The sequence below is a fragment of the Danio aesculapii genome, chromosome 15 (genome assembly GCF_903798145.1).
Source record: "Danio aesculapii chromosome 15, fDanAes4.1, whole genome shotgun sequence".
Lineage (NCBI taxonomy): Eukaryota > Metazoa > Chordata > Actinopteri > Cypriniformes > Danionidae > Danio > Danio aesculapii.
Window position 1 is genome coordinate 17,814,931 of NC_079449.1, and position 25,569 is coordinate 17,840,499.

At 35.5% G+C, this 25,569-nt stretch overlaps 2 protein-coding genes across 4 annotated transcripts in view; both read left to right on the plus strand.

Moving 5' to 3' along the window:
- The first annotated feature begins 9,089 nt into the window (after positions 1-9,089).
- LOC130241759 (galectin-9-like) lies at positions 9,090-13,232 on the plus strand. The gene is made up of 7 exons (XM_056473703.1): positions 9,090-9,125; positions 10,393-10,481; positions 10,573-10,777; positions 12,270-12,389; positions 12,506-12,594; positions 12,726-12,882; positions 13,086-13,232. The coding sequence occupies exons 1-7, from the start codon at positions 9,090-9,092 to the stop codon at positions 13,230-13,232; spliced, it is 843 nt and encodes a 280-aa protein (XP_056329678.1).
- Positions 13,233-16,803: 3,571 nt separating this feature from the next.
- nf1a (neurofibromin 1a) overlaps positions 16,804-25,569 on the plus strand; it is a 130,372-nt gene continuing 121,606 nt past the window's right edge. For all 3 annotated transcript variants that reach the window (XM_056473235.1, XM_056473236.1, XM_056473237.1), the window contains exon 1: positions 16,804-17,067. In XM_056473235.1, the coding sequence (XP_056329210.1) occupies positions 17,008-17,067 (60 nt within the window). In that variant the 5' untranslated portion in view covers positions 16,804-17,007. The remainder of the gene's footprint in view (positions 17,068-25,569) is intronic.

A 25,569-nucleotide genomic window follows, 5' to 3' on the forward strand; every position in this document is an offset into this window, starting at 1 on the left:
GAACCAAAAAGTGTTAATTGAGTAAAGTAAAGGTCACCAAACCTGTTTTTCATACCCCCTGACGATGTATGTTATCTATACTGAACAGTTACCATTCAGTTATGTGTCCCGATTCATCCGAAACACACAGAAAGATTACTAAAACGATGTTGTCTGAAATCTGATTTTCAGGAGAAACAAAACAAAAGGCAAAGTATTTTAGTGTATTTTTACAAGAAGCTCACTGATTCATATCAGTCTTTATTAACATTTCCAGTCATTAACAGTGTACCATCAATTCTCTGCAAAGACCTTCTCAGGTAGACCATAGTTAACTTTAATTTAATCACAAATTATGTTAATTTAAGAAAAAGTTGTGTAACTTATTTGTATTTGTTAATAAAAATAAAATTCACAATTGCTGATTTCCTGAATTTACTCTTGTTTTATGAAACATATCTCATCATCATGTTCTGTGTTTTTGTTTAATCATTTGAATTGATGATCTGCAACTTGTTTGTCATCAACAGAGTTTCTACATTATCATTCAAATTGTAACAAATGCATATTATTCTTATATTCAAAACATGTGTTTTTTCCTAAATATACTGCATACATATTTACAATTTCTGAGTCTTCTTTGTTTTATCACATTCTGATTACTTTATATTTGCACTTTCAGAGACCATACTATTTTATATATATATATATATATATATATATATATATATATATATATATATATATATATATATATATATATATATATATATATATATAACTACAGTATATTTAAATCAGCAAATCTGTTTCTGTGTGGGTTTTAATTACTGTGCAAATAAAGGATAGGTACTAGGGCCGGGCGATATGGCAAAAATGCAATCTCAATAATTATTTTCCATATTGAACGATAACAATATATATTTCAATATAAGTTGTTAATGCTTCCAGATTTAAAAGAGTATGCCAACAATGACTGAAGCCACAAAAATTAGAGGGTCCAGGGTTAGAGAGTTAAATGGCATAACATAATTTTTTGTACATTTTTAGTAGCCGAAAATGTGGTACATCTATGTCAACACACTTTTAAATTCCCATTGTTGCACATTTCTGCTGTGTGATTGGCTCTTAGATCAATATAGAGTAAAAAAGTCCAGAGCTTATCATTAATATTGAAATTTTATCGTGATATTTGATTTTTGTGTGTGTGTGTGTGTGAGTGTGAAAAGCCCAAATGTGTCCCAATCGTTGCATTGCTGATCATGATTTCAAGGATCGATACACCGGTCCTTCACAACACCTGCATCGATCTCAGATCAGTTCATTCAGACATTTTAATCTGACTCACGAACTTGTTTGAAGAACCAAATTAGCCAGAGATCAGTTATCAAGTTTAAAAGATCCAGGATCTGGCAAATCATCTTAGGTCATTTAAGCGAGGTACAAAGAACGAACCCCAGCACACCCATGAGTCCACAAAGTAGCACAAATGGATTTGCTATTGCTATATAAGCAATGTGGCGCAAAATGGGAAAATTAGGGTTGCGCTGGTCTGAAAATAGCAACATACCACGTAAAACACGTCTTGCACCTTATTGCGCCGGGTGTATGATAGGGCCCCTAGTCTTAGACACATGCATTCAATAGACATTACTGCGAGGGGTAGGGGATGTACAAAGCAGCAGCTAACCTCAGCAGCAGCATCGGCAAGAGAAAAATGTTTTTCATTGTGTTTTTTGACATCATCAGTGCAGAAACTAAAGGTGTGAATTGAGTTGAGGAAGGGTCACCAAACCAGTTTTTCATACCCCCTGAGTATGTATGTTATCTACTAAACTCTTATCCAGTTATCGTTAAGTCGTGTCTAGAGCAATGACTGGTCCAGAGTCGTACAAAACACGCAAACAGATTACTAAAATAATGTTGCCTGGAACCTGTCAGACTGTTGTCCTGGCATTTCAACAAAATAATACAAAGAATCTTAGTGGCTTTCCTCAATCAGCTCACCAGAGTCGTTATTAACATTTCCAGCCATTAACAGTGCTCTCTTATCAATTCTCTGCAACTACCTTCTCAGGTAGACCATAGGCATTGAAGTTTCCTTTACCAGTCCACAGTCTGCAATCTGTTGGATTCACCTTAACGTCTGCCTTTTTTGGGGTGCACCTCTTCTTCTGACTAACTCCAAAGGTTTAACTTAATTATTTTTTAATTAATTTACTTACTCTAGATTTTAATGTTGTCTGCTTAATTTAAATTCTCTCTAATAGTTATTTGGGTTTACTTGAGCATCATAAGTTCATTTTATTAATTGGAATGCTGTTGATCAAACTAATTGTAAATAGGATGTGATATCACTGCTTATTGATTATGAAAAATCAATGTTACATTTTCAAATTATAGTCATCTTTTGCTAATTATAGAAATATTCAAAACTTTGTAAGAAATTTGCACTTTATTCCAACCCAATTGTCTGGCTTTAATTAAATTTTATAGCAAAAATAGCACTGAGGATGGTTATATCCATTTACAATTAGCAGTTTTTTCCAAAGTGACTTACTCATTCAGCAATTCAACAAGAAGAGTTCTACTCTTGTTGAAACACCCATCATTACAATATAGTCATGTATACAATATCTTATTCACATTTATTTTTAAATCAAAATTATTAAAGGCAGTTATTTATTTCATTTTATTGTTAATATACAGTTAAATAAACCGATTGACATTATAAAGCCATTGGAAAAAGTAAATATCTGTGGAAAATACTCATCCTGAACCAGCATCTATGAGCAGGTTATTTCAAGATAAGCAGCAGCAGGCAATGGTTTGAGTGAGAACATACCACAGTGAGTTTTAGTTAGTCTCAAGCCCAATCCTGTTCATTTAATAAAAATGTGCTTTGTGATCATTTGTATTTGTTCATACCTTTGTTCTCTATAAATGCTCATTTCCTGAATTTACTCGTATTTTCTGTAATCATATTCATCAACATCATAGTTCAGGTAATTACCAAATCATACCATATGTGTAATTGGGGCTCCAACCTTGGTCTGTAATTGCCAGCTAAAAATTCACTTAAACCAGAGCCAGGAGAATGGCAGGACAGCAGCTTTTTTACAAACTTGTACATAGTTTAATAGTGCAATATCATTGTCAGAGTCGGGGATAGAACCCAGGTTACCGGTGTGAGATGTTGGTCTTGTAACTGCTGAGCCAAAAAGGCGTTGAAGAACCCAAATGACAAAAGGAACTTGCTTCTTAGGAGGGACTTATTAAAAAAAAAATTAATAGAAGATAAAGTTAGAGCAAGCAAAAACAGAGACTTTTCCAATTTCCAAAAATGCTAAATCTCAAAAGGGCAAAAACTCAGGATCAGTTACTGCTTAAAAAACACTCCAAAAACATAAAAAAGATGCAGAAAACTGTGTGGAAACCCGCTAAGTAGTGCACTGAGTGTAAGCTTTACTAAACAGATAGCCCTTTAATCTAGTTTTGAATTGGGAGAGTGTGTCTGAGCCTCGGACGTTATCAGGAAGGCTATTCCAGAGTTTAAGAGCTATAAATGAGAAGGCTCTACCTCCTTTACTCGACTTAGCTATTCTAGGTACTACCAGAAGCCCTGAGTTTTGAGATCTTAAAGAGCGAGTTGGATTGTAGTGAGACAGAAGGTTGGTTAGATAAACAGGAGCTAGATTATTTAAAGCTTTATATGTAAGAAGCAATATTTTAAATTCAATACGAAACTTAACAGGCAGCCAGTGTAAGGAGGATAAAATTGGGGTGATGTGATCAAATTTTCTAGACCTGGTAAGAACTCTGGCAGCTGCATTTTGTACTAGTTGAAATTTATTAATAGAGGATGCTGGGCAGCCAGCAAACAGAGCATTACAGTAGTCCAGCCTAGAAGTCATAAAAGCATGGACTAGCTTTTCTGCATCTGAGATGGATAGCATACTTCGTAACTTTGCGATATTTCTCAGATGAAAGAAGGCAGTTTTCGTGACATGGGATATATGATTTTCAAAAGTTAAATTGCTGTCTAATATGACACCCAGATCTTTTATAGTATTTACATTTACATTTAGTCATTTAGCAGATGCTTTTATCAAAAGCAACTTACAAATGAGGACAAGGAAGCAATTTACACAACTCTAAGAGCAACAGTGAACAAGTGCTGTAGGCAAGTGTCAGGTGTGTAAAGTCTAAGAAGCAAAGCATTAGTAATGTAAGTTTTTTTTGAGAGAGAGAGAGAGAGTACAGTTAGTGGTATAGCCAGAGAGGCAGTTGCAGATTAGGAAGGAAAGTGGAGACTAAATAGTTGAGTTTTTAGTCGTTTCTTGAAGACAGCAAGTGACTCTGCCGTTCTGATGCAGTTAGGGAGTTCATTCCACCAACTGTGGAAGGTACCTCAGATGAACCAGTACGGGGTACATCGAGCAAAGCCCGTTGTTCCCGGAGCCGCACTCGCTTCATCTCGAGGGAGCGAATCTGGGACTCCACTGCTTCCAGCTCCAGCTCCAATGCCTCCATCGATGCTTCTCCTGCACTCAAGGACAGACACACAAGCGACATTGTACAGGGTGAAGTGCAAAGCCAGTAAGTGAGAAAATAAGTGAATGAAAGAGGTCGGTAGCTTTAGCTGACCAGCTGTGCTAGCAGGCTAAAGCTACAAACAACAGGCGGATGCTCGAGAGACAGAACGTTTGAAAGTAGATTTGTTTGTATAAATTTGTTAAGGGATTGTTCACCCTAAGTAGGAGAGACAAATATTTAGCGAATGAGGAGGTATTTTATGATAAAAATGTAAATTGCGAATCTAAACTGCAAACACAGGCAGCGAGGCTACACGCAGCGAGGCAACCGTACAGCGACAGTGAAGTCACTCGAGCATGCGCAACCTAAGTATAAAGGAATGAATCGTGCAGCTTTGTAAAATTTGTCCACTATAACCAGTATAGTGGTATTCCCCTGGGATGGAGGGAATCCCGTGATGAAATCCATAGAAATGTGTGACCAGGGTCTGTGAGGTATAGAAAGTGGATGCAGGAAACCTTTAGGTGAACAGTGGGAACTTTTACTCTGGTTTCAAGTATGACATGCTATGACGTACAATGTCACATCTTCCTTGATGGTAGGCCACCAAAACCATCTCTGCAAAAACTCAAGAGTGCGGGCGGACCCCAGATGACACGTGAGTTGGGATGAAAGTCCCCACTGGAGAACCTTGAAGCGAGCAGCTTTGGAGACGTACAGACAGCTGATAAGACTTCTGCCTGGGTCAGGGTCTTTGGTTTGGGCTTTCCTTACAAGACCCTCCAGATCCCACCTGATAGGGGCAATAATCTTTGAGCTGGGGACAATAGGTTTATTGCAGTCTTCTTGAGGGGATTTCACATATACTCGGGACAATGCATCTGGTTTGAGATTTTTCGAACCCAGACGATAGGTGAGGGTGAAATTAAACCGGTTGAAGAACAGGGACCATCGGGCTTGGCAGGGATTGAGTCGCTTTGCCTGTTGAACGTACTCAAGATTTTTTGTGGTCTGTCAGTACGGGTGTTTGGCTCCCTCCAGCTAGTGTCTAGCTTTACTGCCAGTAGTTCCCTATCACTCACGTGATAGTTTCTTTTGGTTGGGGTGAGACAGTGAGACCAAAAGCACAAGGAGGAAGTTTGTTACCCCCACCTCTCTAGGATAACACCGCTCCAATGCCCCCCTTAGAGCAAGCAAAAACAGATTCTTTTCCAATTTTCCAAAAATGCAAAAACTCAAAAAGGCAAAAACTCAGGATCAGTCACTGCTCAAAAAATACTCCAAAAACATAAGTCATAAAAAGCTCTGTGATTTGTCGGCTTGGTAGTGCTGATGAGTGTGGGCGAGACCGAGAGCCGCGCCAACCCATTGGAGCCGTGAAAGAGCTCCAGTTGGAAAGTTTTGTTTTGTGTTGTGTTTACCTTATGACTAAAGTTGTTGCACGTCCGCTGGTTCCTGCCTTTGAATGAGCGAGTTTTAGCTACTTGTACATTAAGGTAGTGTTCAGAAAAAACAAAACACCAGGGAAAAAACTCGACAGAGAGGAACAAAAAAAAAAACTACTGCCAGCTAGTGTTTCGGAAGTGTTATTGCAGAGCAACACAAACAGCACGCAGAAGTATAAATGCACGGCAACTCCCAAGACAGGCGCCGTGGGTCACGCCGTTCACTCTACGCAGAAGTATAAACCAGGCTTTAGTGGCAGAAAAACTGAATTTGCACTTGTTTTGACCACACTGATCTCTCTGATTACTTTAAGTTACTACCTGTTGTTAAAATTATTACTTTATGACAGTTAACTGTTATTATGAACTGACAAGTCACAAGAAACATAAATTATCTGTTATAACATATTTCTTTTTTTCCAATGTAACGTTAACCATAACGGAAGCCACCATTGCTGGGCGAGGTGCAAATAAATCGCGACGACTTTCTGATAAGTTCCCTTTTAGCAGTTGAGTATAACGTTATGTTTATTTCATTTTAAAGACTTAAAGACTGCTAGCTCGTAACTTGTTTGTTTGCTTTGCAGCGTAATCCCCTGTTAACCCTTACAGAACCCTGTAAACCCTGTTTCCTTGTGGTGTTATATGTACTAGTTATCTAGTACCAGTACTAGTCTTATACATTTAGTATAAAACGAAATATTGTGACTTTTTGACACAACACAACTCTGCCAACTTGAAAATGTTAAACATTGATTTGTAGTGGTTTTTAAAAGGATAGTTCACCCAAAAAATAAAATTGACCTAAATTTTACTCAGCCTCATGTGGTTTTAAACCTTTGTGATTTTCTTTCTTCTGTAAAAAATATATTTTGAAGAAAGCTGAAAACCAGTAACTATTGACTTCCATAATGTGAAAAAAAGCGGTTCATTCCGCTGTGGCAACCCCAGATTAATAAAGGGACTAAGCCAAAAAAGAAAATGAATGAATGAGTTTTTTGTTCAACAGAAGAAAGAAAGACAAACAGATTTGACAAGTGAGGGAGAGTAAATTATGACTAGAATTTTCAGTTTTGTGTGAAACAAAACCCAGTTTTTGTCTTCTGACTTAATTAAGTCACCATCTAGTTGTTCAAACTTGTAGAACATTATTTGTTTTGTTGAACACAAAATATATTTTGAAGAATAGCTGTACGCAATTTATCGCATATAGCATTTTCACAGTATGGAATGTTAATTACTATACTATTACTATGCTAATAATTATGTAAACAACCACATTCTTCCTTGAAAACGCTTAAAATTTAATTTTTTGACCAAACAGGAGTAGTATTTTTGAAAATTTGATTATTGGCATGAAGACATTTTTATATGTGTTTGATATGTAGACTTAGTATTGACATTGCTATTTTATATTTTTAACATACACGGCTACTGGAAACCACACAACTACAGTGAAGATGAGAATTTTTGAAACAGAAAGCAGCAGGATGATGTCCTTTAAGAGCCCTGTCAACTGTGCTAAACGTCTGCTGTCCTGGAGGAGGAGATGGTGGACAATTTTGTACTTTTGGATTATTGTATCTACTCAACCTGGAATACACCAACTTTCTAAACATGTTCGTGTGGTAAATATGTGAAGTAGATGCAGCTTCATGTGTTTGAAGTTCCTCTTGAAGATTTGTTTTTTTCACTTTTTCTTGAGACTTTTGTGAGGGTTTTTTTCTGTTCTGGAATCATCTGTCAACTTGGTTAAGTAATCCACTGTTTAGATTTGATGGCGTTTTTGAAGTTTTAATATGTAAATATATTACATGTTTAATGTTAATGAACTGGTTTAACCATCAAAAATGTGATTTCATGAGTTAAGATTACCTTTTGTGGAATGGTAATATTCAGTTTACTTTACACTAAACAACGATTAAAGTAACCTCACAAAAATACTTACATTTTATTGTACTTTTGACATTTTGCACATATTTGTGAATATATTAATTGCACTTCAATTGTATATTATAAAAATTTAAATGCATGACTTTATAAGGTATACTTTGTAGAAATGTTTAATGTATTTATTTTAATGTATTTTCACAATTGTTTCTGTTTAATAAACATAAGTAAATATGGCAGTGTTTAGTGTATCATTATTTTGTATATTGTATTATTCTTTTTTTTGGGGGGGGGGGCAATGGGGAATGAACAATTCAGTAAAGTGGCTTTAGCAATGTAAATTCATCAATATACATTTTTAACTTGAGTGAAAATAAAAAAAAGCATGCGACAACAATTTATAATATTGGACAACATGATTGGGCAGAATAACATGATTGGGCAGACTTGGTGGTTTTCAATTGGCTCAACACATTATTTCTCATTGAAACAATGTTCACAGACTGTTGCTCCAATTGAGAAATATCAGTTTGCCAAATTTCATTTAGGCCAATTGAAAAATTTAAATGTGACCTGTCACTAAAAATGTTGAATTTGGGCAGTATTTTTTTACAGTGTAAAAAGGATTTGATAGGTATTTTGAACTGAAACTATACACACACATACTGGAGACACCAAGACTTATCTTACATCTTAAAAAAGGGGTAAAATAGGAGCCCTTTAATTTTAATGGTGTGTATATATATATATATATATATATATATATATATATATATATATATATATATATATATATACAATTGTTTATTATATATTAACATTATCATTTTATTACCTTCTGTATTCACTGCCATTGTCTTTTAGTTTTGTCAATTAGGTTTTTAAATGATTCCATTTACTAAAATAAATAGGAGTTAAATTTGAGTAATACTGACATATAAAACACTTATTGATAATCTGACCAAAGAGAAGCATGAGGGCCGCAGCAGAACATTATTAGATAAAGGATCAATAGGAATATTTGTTTTACTTATCTAGAGATAAAACGGTCAGATAATATTTTCAGGTAAATTCCTGGTAATTCTATCTTTATTTAAATGCACGTAAAGCTTACGTATAACATCTGGGCAGGCTTTATATAACTTCTACTGTATATAAACCCCTGAGCATGATGCTTTATCAGCAGTAAAGTCTTGACTGTCCAACTGAAGACTTGCAGAAGATCCCGACGACTGTAGAATGGCAGACTGTCAGCAAAAGTCTTTTCTCAGCCCAGTAAGTAACATTTTTAAAATTCTTAAATGAGAATTAATAACGTGGTAAACATTAGTGTATGTTTCATAAGACAGAGTATAATTAAGATGATAAGATTAACCACCTAAAGTTAAACAAACACCTTCTACAGTATCTGCTAGACTAATAGTTTTTGAAGTTAAATAAAAGAAAATCTGAGATAGTTATTTCTTGTCCACAAAATATTTAAGAGAAGATTGCCAGCTTTATTACACTTTAAGAATTAAATGTAAAAAACAATTTGTGAGAAGCCTTAGTGTCATAATCGACTCGACTCTCAGTTTTGACAGTCAGAATGCCTGTAATCTTTAGTATAAGTTTTTACAAACAGATTTTAGATTAAAATCAACTTTACTATCATTGTAAAGTAGAGGGTAGCAAAATACAGTTAGCATCTAACAAGAATGGAAATACAAGTAGGTAGTGCAGCAAGGATCAATAGTATAAACATACTGTAGAATTATCACCAGGTTAAAACCCATGCTTAGTTTTAAAGCATTATTTATGTTGTCCATACGTTTATTACTCTGAGAACGGATTACATCAATTCTTTTTATGTTTGGATCTGTAAGCGAAAATCTTGTTTACAGCTAGTACAAAATTCTGTGGCAGAAAAATAGGGGATCAGTAAACAGGATCAATTTTAAAATTTTAAATCTTAAACATAATATATTACATTAAAATATTATATAATATATTACAGATTTACATCAATGTAAATCTGTAATTATGTAAAGGATCATGTAGATCTAGGCATAAAGTAGAAGGTATAAGACGGAAGGGATTTATTCTACGTTAAAACAACAAGAGGCAACATGTTCCACTGTTATACATGGTTACGCTTATTACACTTGCCACAAAAAAAACTACAAAATTGTCATTAGCTTCAGCGGTTGTTATTTTGGAATAACAGCCCAATTTTGGAATAACAGTCCAGTCTCATTGGAAATACATCCTTTAGCCTATATTATTTGCAGGACATAAAATTGATCGTTGATCTGGGAACATTTTGTTGCACGTTTCCAATGAAAAAATCCACTAGAGGGTGCTGCCTACATTTTTGCAAATCCTAACAAGGCTACGAATTGTGGAGTTAAAGTTTTAAAGAAATTACCTTTTTAGTCTTTTGAAATCTGTCTAGAAACACATGCGTGCATGTGTCTGTAATCTGTGTATACAGACATTTAGGGTCATCTTACCGAATCAAAGATGCATTAATATTCTTATTCTTTGTGCGTCTTTAACAAAGGACATCCCATTCTCTGGTTCACTACTGGGAGGCCTGCAGGAAGGGAAGACCCTTATCATAATTGGACGGGTTTTGCCTAATGCTGACAAGTGAGAAACATTTTTATGTCTCAGAGGACAAAATTATTTACTCTCTTTGACTTATTGTTAAAGAAATATGACCTTGTTTTGTGTTCTGCAGATTTACTGTGGATCTCCAGCATGCTACTGGGTGCGGGACTGATATCGCTCTGCACTTTAAACCACATTTTGATGATGGACCTGCACATATTGTGTTCAACACCTTGAAGAAAGGTAGCTGGGGGCCAGAAGAAAAGTCTGCCTGTCCTTTTGTCAAAGGCCAACCGTTCACCCTTGAGATCCATGTTACCAAGGAGGCATACAAGGTATATAAACTTTGAGAGTTGTTGTTAAGAGTATGATGAATCATTCCTGAGGCCATTTACCAAATTAGTATGTCAAATGTTTATGAATTAACTGACAGATTTAGACTAGTAAATGAATAATTTTACTAAATAAACAATCTTTTGCCCAGTGACAGACTGTTTCACTCAGAATTAGCTATGTACATTTCAGTTATTGTGCAAACATTAGAAAAAAAGAAAGAAAAAAGAAACAATAAATAAAACAAAACAAAATAATTTTGCCAACAAAACTGTCACCTCACAGCAAGAAGGTCGCTGGTTTGAGTCCCGGCAGGACCAGTTGTTATTTCTGTGTGGAGTTTGCATGTTCTCCCCATGTTGGCATGGGTTTCCTTCAGGTGCTCCAGTTTCCCCCACAGTCCAAAAACATGTGCTATAGGTGAATTGGGTTAACAAAATTGGCTGTAGTGTATGAGCAGTGTTGGGGAAAAGTTACTTTTGAAAGTAATGCATTATAAAATTGAATTACTCCCCAAAAATGTAACTAGTTGCGTTACTTGGTTACTTTTAATGGAAAGTAATGCGTTACATCACTTTTAAGTTTCTTTTGTGTTACTTTTTCATAACTGCCTGAGGCTTGATCTCTTTCAGAACTTGCAGGGTATTTTCCTTTTTTTAAATAGAGGAGCTCAGCATTTAACGACACACAGTATAACTTATGCCTTCATTTACCTTAGAAAAAAAACGAATAAAAAAAATAAGAAGAATAATGTTACCTTCTGAGAACTTCCTGATACTATACATGGTATATACAAATTAATGAAAGTTGAATGTAATGTGTTTGCTAGTTTAGAATTTTTGACTTATTATTGTTAACCACTGTCATAGTTATCAGTTATAGTTAACCATTGTCCATTGAGACAATCCCCTTTTCTTGTGTTCAAAATCATGAGAATGCTTCCATCACAGAAATGTAAGGCTCTGTCATCTTGGTTTCTGTCTGTTCTTGCAGCGAGCTCATTCTCTCATTGAGTGTGATTTAACGTGATTACACTAGTTTTAAGCAATACATTTCAGCAATACATTTTTTAGGAGTCAATTAAATAATCTAAAAAGTAACTCGCGTCACATTTTAAAAATTGTAACTCAAATATTATTGCTTAATTTTTATAAAGTAATGCGTTACTTTTCTTGAAAAGTAACATTATTATGTAACTCACGTTACATGTGATGCGTTACCCCCAACACTGTCTATGAATGAGTGTGTGAATGAGTGTATGGGTGTTTCCCAGTACTGGATTGCGGCTGGAAGAGCATTCACTGTGTAAAATATATGCTGGAATAGTTGCGTCTTAACAGACCCCTGATAAATAAGGGACTTAGCCGTAGGAAAAAGAATGAATAAATAAACTGTTAACTGCCATTGAACTATCCATCGAAGATATCCATATAAATGATAACAAACAAAGATTGATCTTTACAGTTTTAATTATTATGTAACGTCTCTTTATAGGTAAGTGTGAACGGGAAACACTTAGCGGACTATAAACACCGTATTCCATTCACTCTGGTGGACACCATCTTAGTGCACCAAATGGTGAAGTTGGATTTCGTTGCCTACCAGAAGCCTGCGGTACATAATAGTAAACTTCCACTTACCATATCATAATGTAATGCATTTGAGCTGTCATTCATTTTTTTGAACTTGTATTTTAAATAATTTTGCAAAAATCCTTTCACTGTATTCAGACCATCCCATACAAAGCCCTGATCAGTGATGGACTGCAGTCTGGCAAAGACATTGTTATTCATGGAGTTCCTAAAGCTGACTCAAAAAGGTGAGAACAAATATATTCTTTCTAGAATGTGGGTGTGAAAAGTCATTAAAACAGTCATAGTTCAAAAACATTTTTAAAAGTCGTAATAACTACTGACAACACATCCCTTCTAATGCTTCTACCTTCATTAGGATGGAGTTTAATCTGCGCCACAGATTTGGCATTGCATTTCACTACCAATGCCGTTTTGAGGAGAATGCTGTTGTCCGCAATACCTATGAGAATGGGAGTTGGGGGCGAGAAGAAAGAGATGGAGCTGTGCCTTTTGCCCCAGGCCAGTTTTTTCAGGTATACATATACAGTATACACCACATTCTTAGAGCACCAATACTTTTTATTCAAATAGAGTTAACTAGATTTCTGATACAAATCTACCAGTCTACATTAAATCTACATTAATTTATTGAATGCCATTTATTCAGCATTTTTGTCTTTTTAAGAAATGAGTACAAACAGCACATATTAATGTCATGTTTTTGTATGTGATTCAGATCAAAATCTCCTGCAATAGTGATCATTATGATGTGTTTTTGAACGGCAAGCAAATACACACTTACAAGCACCGCTTCACTAAACTGGAGGACATCGACGTCTTTGAAGTCCGTGGAAATGTGGAGTTGATTTATGTACAGGTGTAACAAGAATACAGGATTGCAGAAAGTACATTTTTAAAACTTCCACAAACAAGTTTATATAATATAATATAATATAATATAATATAATATAGGGCTGCACGGTGGTGCAGTGGGTAGCTTGTTCGCCTCACAGCAAGAAGGTTGCTGGTTCGAACCTCGGCTAGGTCAGTTGGCGTTATCCAACATATACTGGATAAGGTGGCGGTTCATTCCGCTGTGGTGACCCCAGATTAATAAAGGGACTAAGCCGAAAAGAAAATGTCATATTGTCTTATTCATTGTCATATGTTTGTCATATTCTGCTACAAAATTTTTTGTTGTTGTCAAGTTCAATTGGATATTTAAAGGATTGGTTAGCTCGCCTCAAAATGAAACTTCATTTCAACGTCATTTATTAATCACACTCATGTTGTCCCAAACACCTGAGATCTTCGTTGTTTCTCAAAACACAGTTGAAGCAGTGGTGTAGTCGGGGCTATACGCACGTATACTCAGTATGCCTACTTTTTTCCACTAGCTGTTTGGGTATTACGAGTTCTATGGATCAATACTTGCGAATACCCTCGGTATACTCACTTGTTTTGCTGATTAGACTTCCCTAATTTACGTGTATTAGCATCCCCTTTAACTGAATACCAAATATTTTTTTTAACTCTCATCTTAATTTGTTGCAATTGGTGCATTTTTGTTTATATTTTGCACCATTCCCCGCCCTCTGATGACCACAGCAGCTGTAAGAAAATTGTGTGAGTTTTTCGAAGTCAACTGAATAATTTCTGGCTGAAACATTCAGGTAAAATTATAATACAACATGGGCAGGTTGGCTGGGTAATAGTGCACCACCTTTTTTTAGGACTACACAACTGAGTTGAAGAGATTTTCATTTGTAATCTATGAGATTTGTGCCTCTCCAATGATAGCCTACTGTACATTACTGACTCTCCAAAGGTCCAGAAAGTTATAGTGAAAACAACAGAAATCAACCCCTGTGGTTCAGCCTTAATTTACTAAAATAGCAGCTGTATTCATCTATTCATCCTTTTTGCTTCAGTCTTCGAAACATCATATCAATAACTTAATTTGAGTTTAGGATATGAACAATATTCTTTGGAACGTCAGAATGAGAAACTAGCCTAATGACCGAATCAAAATTTTTAGGTGAACTAACCCTTCAATCTTTTCAGAATGTTACGGAGAGCATTAAATGCAATAAAATGTACAAAAATACTGTAGAAGAAATTAAAAAATAGAAATTGGCATGAAATTTGTTTCTGAACGGCTAGCAAACACACAAATACTGGAGGACATTGCTGTATTTGAAGTCTGTGGAGCATATCTAACAACACTCCCGTTTTTCCCGGGTTCTGTCTCCCGGGAAAAACTCCCAGAGTTTTAACATCTGTTCCTCCTAAATTGTTGAGTGGGAAGAAGTTGCTTTGCATCATGTTCATCAAAAACACTAAAACGACTTCATGGTTTCACTTAAGAACACACCACTTCTTTCATGAGGGATCTATAAGCAACGATAAGCAAAGTTCCTATATTAAATGATTATCTAATAAAGCATTTGGATCAAGATGGTTTTAAATATGGATGTTGAAAAAATTAGCAGAACAACTAATGGATTAAAACGTTATTTGTTAATTTTTTTATGAATGAATCGTGGGGCATGAAAGGCTTACTAACATTTCGCAAAACCATGATAATATAGGGTCATAACGCCCTCTGGTGATTATGAGTAGACTTACTAATAATATATGTTGTATCCTTTTTATTATGACCTCAAGGTGGCAGTAGAGCTCTACTTACAGTTTTTCTCAGTCACTTTGGAACATTTCTCAGATCCGAATTAACATTTTGCAAAACAGTAAGTGGATTCCTCAAAACAGCGCGTACAAATAGCAACACGCAATGGATTACCTGCAAAAGCCTCTTGCTCAAAAAAAGTCTCTTGCTCAAAATACTTTGTTCATCTCTCAAAACTAAATTTCTGTGTCAATGAATGTGTCAGTGCCATCAGAATTAGAAGTCCTTGTGTCATTGTGTATGGATAAGACAGTCAAATTACTTAGTCATGCTGTCAATATAACAGTGTGCTCTGGAAGAGTGTTCTGATATAAAATATGGATTTTTATTTATTTTTTTGCTCCTTGTACTCTATTTTTTTTCCCAGTGATGGGTTGCGGCTGGAAGGGCTTCCGCTGTGTAAAAACGTGCTGGATAAGTTGGCGGTTCATTCCGCTGTGGCGACCCCAGATTACAGTTTTTCTCATTTGGTTTGGCTCATTTCTTGAAACAGGAATTACATTCTCAACACTGTAAGGTTGTTTTGTAAAACATTATATCTTACAGTTCAGCACAACACTTGCGAAAGCTCATATATTTCCCAAAACTGTTCACTTGAGTGTCAAAACAAAATTTCCTTCTCATTTAAACAGTCAGTGCGCCCAAAATCCTTTGTCCCTTTGGCACTGCAAGTCAAAATGTTTAGTTGTTTTGTCACTATCGCAGAGGACCATTGAAATATCCCTCATGTCCACCTTTCAGTCTTAGCCCAGTTTTTGAAAATGGTTACTCTACTGCTTTTTGTCTTGACAGAATGCAATTGTGTATAAAATAAAATAAAATAAATTTATAAGATTTATAAAATTTATAAAAAGGATTTTAGTTTAAGAGTAGCCTCCAAGGTTTGACATCACACATTGCACTCATACTGCCAAGGAAATTGTAACCATTGTCAATCACACACATAAAGTAATTTCTATACACTAGAATAAAACAAGATATACTGTAATATAAACACACAAACAAAAAACAATGAAAATTATATGCAGCCTACATTATTATATATATTATATTTTATGCAGCCTACAGTGCTTGATTGGTCACCTGAGATGTGTAAAATTCCTCCTTTGTTAGTTAAGTTCTAGTTTCACCTGACTGTCAATTGCTGTAATAAATGCATCAAATGTTCCACGGATTCATATATGGTATTCATGGTATTATGGTTTTGACTAATTTTGACAATTGAACAGACTATTGTGCATGTGATGACTTAAACAATGAAATGACGCTGACATATTTTGGAGCGAACAACCATTGAACTGAGAATCAACAATCAGTTTAGATCAACCAGATCTATTCACTTGGAAATTGTGCTAAATGTCGGCTACCTGTACAGACAGATAAACAGACAGGCAGACAGACAGACAGGTAGAAAGAGACAGACAGACAGACAGACAGACAGACAGATAGATAGATAGATAGATAGATAGATAGATAGATAGATAGATAGATAGATAGATAGATAGATAGATAGATAGATAGATAGATAGATAGATAGATAGATAGATAGATAGATAGATAGATAGATAGATAGATAGATAGATAGATAGATAGATAGATAGATAGATAGATAGATGACATAAATATAACCTCACACATTGTCTATTTCTCTTGTAATAATGCTCGTTCTCAAGTAGCACTTCCGCGCATGCGCAACACTAAAATTGAAGCCAGAGAGAGAGAGAGGGGAGAGAGAGAGTGAGGAGGATTCAAACTTCCGGTGGTGTGTCATGGCGGCGTGGTGGAGTATGCTTGAAGTGAAAAACTAAACCAAACCCCCCTCCTCCCTCCACCTCCTCCTCCGTTCTCCTCCTTGGTTATTTTTCGGAGCGGTTTAGGGGGTATTTGGAGCACCCGGGACGATTCGGGAGCAGGAATCGGGATCGCAAAAGTGATTGATAGGAGACATAGCGGCGCGCGCATCCGCCTGAGCATGGCGGCGCACAAGCCCGTGGAATGGGTCCAGGCCATCATTAACAGATTCGACGAACAGGTAAGGAAAACACTACTTGGACATTTGACATTTCAAGGCCAGGAAGCGAGCGTGCAAACGACGGAACGCGAGCGTGCATATGCGTGCATTCGCGTTGTTTGTGTTGAAGATGTGAGCTTGGTGGTTTTGGGCTTGCACTGGCCAAACACAATACGTGCATGTCTTGATTCAGGCCTGATGTGTTGCATTTGGACAGCAAAAGGCAAATGTTGTGGAGTGGGGTCTTGATTGATTTGATGAATGTTCCGCTGAGCCGCTCGCGCGCACTGGCTAAATATAAACAAAAGGAATCAGACTCCCTCCGTGCTTGTTGACATACAGAAATGAGATTGCATAGCTGGAGCAGCGTTACAGGCACCCACAGTCCTGTGCATGAAACGCCTTTAAATCAAACCTAAACTAAACAGCCGTGTCAGTTTATCTGTGATTTGTGCTTCTCCAAGTTGTTTAAAACTTTAAATGCAGAATAGGGCATTTTGAGAGCCCGAAATGGCAATGACAGCACTGGGGCTTTGACAGGTAGGCTACTTGCGCTCGCCATAAGTACTTTCATGAATTGAATATGTTGTCTGTGGGGGCTGCTGTTTAGAATTGAGGTAAAGTTGGTTTTATATTCACACATTCGCACTTTTTCCTTAATATAATTTTATAAAATATTATTTGCAAATTGTAAATGGTAAAATCATATTAGCAGCCGATGACCATCAAAGTACAACACTGTTCATAGTCAAATACATGGTGCTAATGTTGTTTTCAAGTCATACTTGCATGTGATTTTTAGACTGAATATTCAAAGTACCATGGTAAACAGTATAGGGAGCGTGTCACAAGTTGTCACTCAATAAATGTGCGAATGTATAACCAATTTAACCTCAATCTGTATAGAACTTTAAAGGTGCGCTGGAATTATTTAGCTAATCAAAAACACTTAAATAAGCAGTAGTTTTGGAAAAATGTGAGTATAATTATCCACACTCTTGTTGTCACACCATTCTCATGACACAATGTTTTGTTTCTAGTTTTGTTAAAAAACTAAATTTTAAGATTAAGTTGTTCGGCATGTGTATGCTTTTATTTAATCTTTATTATGCAATCTTCTCTGTTTGCTGTATCAAATATATAAAAAAATTGACATTAAAATAAAACATAGATTCTGAAGTTGCATACATGACAAAAACTAAATATCTCTCTCAATGTTTTTAATTTCCACTGTTAATATCTAATTTCACAAAAATATTATTTGTAAAGTCTAAATGGTGAAATCATATTAGCAGCCAACGACTATCAAAGTACAACACTGTTCATAGTCAAATATATAGTGATATTATTATTTCATGATATTAAGTGTTTTGGCATTTATGCTTTTTTTTTAGACTTTGTTATGCAATCTTCTCAGTCAGCTCTGTCAAAGCTATACAGTCAGGATTTCCTTTTAAAAAGTCATAATTTGACATAAAAAATAAAGCATAGATTCTGAAGTTGCATACATGCCAAAAATTGAGAAAAAGATCTCCATCATTGTTTTTCATTTCCACTGTGAATATCTAATTTGACAAAAATATTTTTTGCAAGTTCTAAATGAACTCATATTAGCTACCAAACAACTATCAAAGTACAACACTGTTCATAGACAAATGTATAGTGCTAATGTTGTTTTCAAGTCATACTTGCGTGATTTTAGACTGAATATTCAAAGTACCATGGTAAACAATATAGGGAGCGTGTCACAAGTTGTCACTGAACGAATATGCAAATAAAAAACCAACTTTACCTCAATCTGTTTAGAATTTTAAAGGTGCACTCTGTAATTATTTAGCTAATCAAACACTTCAATGAACAGCAGTTTTAAACATTTCAGTATAATGATGCACACTCTTGTGGTCACACCAGTCTTATGATAAAATATTTCGTTTTTACTTTTGTTTAAAAAAATTAATGTAAACAAATACATGCTAATTTGAAGATCATAAGTTGTTCAGCATGTGTATGCTTTTATTTAATTTTTGTTATGCAATCTTTTCAGTCTGCTCTGTCAAAGCTATACAATCAAGATTTCTGCAATTTTAATAAGGTCTTAATTTGCCCATCTGAAATGTAAAAGGTCTTAAAACTATGGCTGGGCTGATAAATTATATTATATTGAATTGTGATAATTTATGTTATTAACGATAAACTCTGAACTTTTTTTTACTCTATATTGATTTAAGAGCCAATCAAACAGCAGAAATGTGCAACAATGGGAATCTAAAAGTGTGTTGATATTAGAGATGCACCAAACATTTATTGTCTGAAAATGGTATGCCATTTAATGTACCCTCTAATTTTGTGGCTTCATCATTGTTGGGATACTCTTTTGAATCTAGAAGCATTAACAACTTTTATTGAAATATATATCGTTATCGTTCAGTGTGGAAAATAATTATCGAGATTGCATTTTTGCAGTATCGCCCAGCCCTACTTAAAATGGATCATAGATTCTGTAGTTGCATACTCTCCAAAATTTAATACCTCCCTCAATGTTTTTAATTTACAATGTAAACATTTTCATATTCTTAAATCATGGTATGATTACCTTGAATCCCCATTGTCAATATCTATCAGTGGGCAAATGGAAGGAAAATTACTTGTATATATTTTAAAGTAAATCTTTTCTGAGCACACTGGCAGATTTTTGTTTTTATTTTAATCATAAACCTGCTTCATGTTGGTCAGTTTGACACTTTTTTTTATGTCAATTTGCTTCTGAAATGTGTCTGAAAAGGATCTTAAGACAACTGTACTGCAAAACCAGACAAAATAACAGTAAAAAAAATGTCTTTTTATAGTGTGATTAAAAGCTTTAGTAAAAGTTATTTGTTTTTACTGTAATATGTTGTTCATTATTATCAAAGTCAGTTACACAAATAGTATAATCTAAAAATACAAGTAAACATAAAAATTGTAAATAATCAAATTACACTTAAGGGCACATGGCAAGGAGTGCAAACCAGAATTGTGCAGATGCAAAACAGTATATAGTGCAAAAACTACAGTATAATGCAAAACAGTATAAAGTGTTAGAACGCTTGTAAATATGATAAAGTGACAGTGTCTTAAAAATATACTGTTATAAATTAAATTAAATATAAATTCTTAATTGTAAAGTATGCGTTAAATGTGCCAAATTGCAATGTCATTATCACAGATACATTTAAGTACATCACAAATAAGTTTCTATCTGAATAAATTGTTAAATTATATAAACAATTTACCTTAGCTTACCATAAATGCTTGTTGGTACATTCAGCACACAATACACTTCAACTATATTTCAAAGACATTATAACATACACTTACGACTTTTTATTTATTTGTTTTACATTTATTGGATTTTTTTGTGCAAAAACAAATGCATTAATTTACAGAATACTTGAACTACAGTCAGTAGCAATCACAAATACGCATATACTAAAGAAAGATAGAAAGGGATAAAGGCTACACAATATAAAAATAAATATTTAAGGAAAATACAAAATTGAGAGAGAGAGAGAAAAATACGCTATAAGACCTCTTTTCCAAAGTATATGCTTCACATGGGTGTGCTTCAAGTTTAGAGGCTGTTCACAAGGTTTGGCTTCTTGTGCTGCAGATTAGGGGCTCATAACAGTTTAATGAAAGTGTAAAAAAGAGTTTAGCTGTTTTACCGCTAAGCCGGTTTAGTGCATTTTAAACCAGAAAGCTTAAGGCACTGGCTTGGTGAAAGAGCAAAACATTGACAAGTAAAGCTTCTTTCACTTTCCCTGCTCTGTATGTGCTCATGATTTGAATGGCAGCTGCTCACTGCAATTGCAATTACAAGCAGATCATAAGTTGCCGAATTCCTGAACGGAAACTACCGGATAACAACACTAGGAGCGATTGTTTAAGATGATCACCAGTGAAGTGTGGGTTTTTCTTGCTTGCAAAAAAAGCAAGTTCTCAGCGGTGGTTATTGCTGTGTCAGCGGCTGTATGAATGCAAAGAGCACCTTGAAACAATGACCTCACAGATGCCATTGCATGGTCATGGAAAACTAATCTGTCCTCTCTCTGGGGAGAATTCTGAGTCAGGAATGAGAGGTTGATGATGCATTGTGTTACACAGATGCCCGGCTTAAGAGATTTTAAATAGCATTTACCTGAGAGTAGACTACACTTGTTTGAAAAAAAAATCTTTTGGATGATAATTAATTAAACCTTATTGGTGTTTTTTCAGTATTTATTGTGTTGCTTAAAGGGATAGTTCACCCAAAATTGAAAATGTTTGCACCATTTACTCATACTCATGTGGTTTTAAACTAGGCATGGGATGATAGCTGGGTTCAGGATTTACCGTAGTTTGGAAAAGTCAAGGTTTTAAACCTGCAAAAATTTTCTGTTATAGCATTCCTAAATGATATGCAAGGTTTATTAAAGGGCACCTAAGGTGAAAAATCTACTTTTCAAGCTGTTTAGACAAATGTGTGTAGGTATAGTTTATATACCATCATATTGGGGTAGTATAAACACACCCAGTCCTTTTTTTAAAAAAAATTTAACAACATAAAAACGGTGGACCAATTGGAGGGGTTTTCAGACAGACTGCAACTTGACGTAGGAGTACATCAAGTTGCGTACTAACATGTCTCCGTAGTAATGCCTATAATCATATCAACAAGACAGGACACATGCAAAGCAACTGGGAATAAAAGGTCTGTTCAGCTCTCTATAATCAATCATCAAATGTGATCAAGAGTAGGCATGTGCCGGTATCACATTTTCATGCTGCGATTAATTGATTGAGCTTTTATCACGGTATACGGTATTATCACGATATTGTAATTTTACTAGAGAAACTTCAGTTTCGTCAACTTAGTAACTTTAATAACTTTTTAATTAACTAAAAGTACTTCAAACATTTAAATACAAATAAATATAAATAAAACAATACACAATATAAAAGTAAACTTGAGCAATTATATCAAAGTGAATGCGCAAATGGAAACCGTCTTCAATCAGCAATCGTGGAATGAACTGCCAACTATTCCAGCATGTCTTATGCAGCAGATGCCTTTCCAGCCACAACCCAATATTGGAAATCACCCATACACACTCATTCACACACACTCATACACTACAGTCAATTTAGCTTATTCAATACACTATTCACTCAGCCTATATTCAATAATAAACATAACAAAAACTGCCTGCTAATGCATGGGTAAATCTTCAAAGGGAACAGTGTTACATTTTAACCTCTTTCACCTCATCCTGCTTGCTGTTTCACTATCTAAACAATGAAAACATAATATAAGTCAAATTTGTTTCATTTTGATATTTGATTTACACTGTCTCTTTTGCAGAATATCAGTTTTAATAACCAATAATGGCCATTATAACAGTATAACGTACATTAAATTTAAACAATAAAGGTAAGCAATCAGTCAATGTGCAGAATCAGTGTATGTGGTTACATAAATTAATATATTAGCTTATCTTTGCACTCAGCCAAAACAGTTAACTGAGAACAAGTGATTCAAAAGACATAAGAATTGTTAGACAGAGACAACGAGATGAATTCAATATCACGTTTAACAACTATAGTGAGATGACATCACCCAGCAGATGAACTGTCTGACATGGACTAAACTCTCACCTGGGGTTTATGCTCACCCGCTGAACTAGTGGCTGCAGCTCTGGGCAGAGAGTGTGTGGTCACGTGATTTGCATTTTTAGCCGTGTACTAGAATGAACAGAGAACTTTTCAGAATCGCTAAATGAAACGCCGGTGTATTTCCCGCGATCTCTGCGCCTCCCTTGCGTTTCTTCTCTCTGACTCTCGACTATTTTGACAAATACACACAGACGACGCACGCTCACACGGAGTCCAAAATAGGAGTTTGTGATTGGGCCAGCCCAATGTCAATACCGAAAAGAGCCAATGGGCTGCACAGTGTCACATGGGCCGGCCCGGTCTGTCTGTCCGGGAAAAAAAGCATCTACTTTCAGAGAGTCACAGATCACAGCAGCGTCAATCAATAAGGCAGAAAAAAACGATAGGCTGCTAAGCCTTTTATGGGCCGATCAAATCATAAGACGATGATCAGCCCGGCCCAAAAAGTACGTCGGCCCACCGGGAAAGTGCCCGGTCTGCCAGATGGCAAGTCCGCCCCTGCGTGTGAGGATTATAGCGCGGTGGCAGCGGCGCCGCGCACACAGGGCTTTTACATGTGGGGATTGTTTACATCAGAGTGCGCATCAGTTCTGCGCAGCATATACGCAGTGTTTCTTCAAGCGGTTGATGGAAAATAAGCTAATGCGCGTTCTAAGAATATAAATTCGGATCTATTATTTTTCACGGTATTTTGAAGTGCCCGCGATAACAATATCGTGCATATTCATTACCGTGATTTATCGCATTACCGAATACCGGCACAAGCCTAATCAAGAGTGAGTTTTACAAGTTTAAAATGTTTTAAAACAGTGCATGTTTGTAAGGAATTACAGCGATTTACTTCAGCTTTACTTATCACCATAGCTGCGTGTCAGAACAATTATAAAAAAAGATGCTTCAATCCCGGTTTGTGGACGTTAAATCAGGTTTATTTTGTACATTAACATAACAGATATCCATAGTGGTGAGTGCAAAGCTAAACACGCGCACTGTGTGTGTGTATCTGTCTGTGTGTGTGAACTTTGTAATGACATTGTGTGTGACTCATCATTGCAAATCAACAACAAATGCATCAAATACTCATTGGTAAAGTTTTTTCTGTAGTTTTTCTTACAAACGTTACGTGAGATCAGCTTCCATCATGTCTGTCTGTGGTCTGAAGCAGCCGAGGAAGGAGATTGAGGCGCGTTGACATGCACGTGTAAACGGTGGGTGTGAAGGACTACCATTAAAGGCGCACTACCATTAACAATTAACCGAAAGGGTGCATTTGTTACCGATTAATGGTATCAGTTAAATGATTAAAAATATTATTTTGTATATTTTTTGATTTTGGCTGCAGAAGGGGTTGATCAAATGCGCTTTTTTGCGTTAAGAGGGGCATCTTTTGAATGGTTTACTCACGACCACAAGTGTTTTGCACGCGGCTCATCCCAAAGCTGCAGTGTTTGTGTTGTCAAGACAACTACAGAGAACTTTTAAATGGAGGAGCGACTAGTGCTCGCTGTTTCAAGCTATCCAGAGCTTTATAACTTTACAAATCTTGAATATCACAATATTATTAAATATTACAATTGTAACAACATAGACAGCAACACTCTTGAACAATCAATACCCAGCTGATTCAGTCGTTTCCTAGTGACATAAAAAAAGAGCACCGCGCTTCTTTTTTCCTTGTCTCGCGTTTTTGGAAGAGAAAAGCGCTTTTGCTGTGATCGGCCCCTTAATGTGCAACTTAAACACGTATTTGTTAACTCGCGGGCAATAACGTGTAACCACAAGTACCTACAGACATATTTGCCAAAAAAGCAAAATGGAAAAAGGATATTGCTGTTTAATACAGACGAGTTGATGCCAAACCAGCGCTGATGCTGATAGTCATAAACACAACAAATAGGCTTTAGCTTTCATTTTACAGCTTATAAAGCATGTATGCAAATTAATGCAATATCATATTTAAACAACAAAACTGTTTACAAAAAGTCAACATGCGTGTGTTGTCATTGTCTTTTCATCACATGCAGCACGCGCACTTGAACCGCGAGTGAGAAAAGAAACCATACATCAAGACATAATCTTTAAAATAATGATTTCTATTAAAAATGTAAAAAGGTTTTGTGATATAATAATAACAGCGGGGCATTAAATAATTGCATATTGTCCGTGGAGCGAGCGATTTGAGGAAGTCTGCTATTTTTATTTGACGGAAGACAAAAACATATGATTGGGGGAAAAAAACAGCCTATGCCCATTCTTAAAAAGGATTCAGTCAGTGTTTTCGTTTTGTAATCTAAATTATTTATTTAAATGAAAAATAATTTAGGGCAGACCTATTTATTTTTTCAGTTTATTTAGTTTATTTTGTTTTTCTATGCTGTTGGAAACACTGAAGATGCTCTGTTGTTATGTTCTGTTATTAATATGTTCGCATGTTAAAGTAAATCAGTATTTTAAAATGCAAAATTTAATGTGTCAGATACAAAATAGACATGTCAATTTTTTTTAATTTAATAATAATTTAATATTAATCTGACCAGTTAACCATCAATATCCAATTAACGAGCGGCGGTTGTTGGTTAGCAAAATTAACCGAAATGAGCATCCCTAGGTACAACAGTTCAGAACCATGAGAATTTCTGAGTTATTTCAGTTTAACCATAATAAAGGGAAAGTTTGACACATTGCTTGTGATTTTAAACAATTTACGTGAGTTTAAAGCATTTGGGTACAAGGAATTATTACATTTGTTGCTTTAGATTTAAAGATTACTTGTATTTAATTGTTTACACAATGAAGAATATACAGCTTTATTGGACATATTGTTGATTATTT

Excerpts from the sequence above, each read along its gene's own strand:
- LOC130241759 (XM_056473703.1), top strand. The coding sequence starts at position 9,090 with ATGGCAGACTGTCAGCAAAAGTCTTTTCTCAGCCCA. Across the intron at positions 10,482-10,572 it reads GTTTTGCCTAATGCTGACAA|ATTTACTGTGGATCTCCAGC; the intron begins GTGAGAAACATT and ends TGTGTTCTGCAG. Across the intron at positions 12,390-12,505 it reads TTGCCTACCAGAAGCCTGCG|ACCATCCCATACAAAGCCCT; the intron begins GTACATAATAGT and ends CACTGTATTCAG.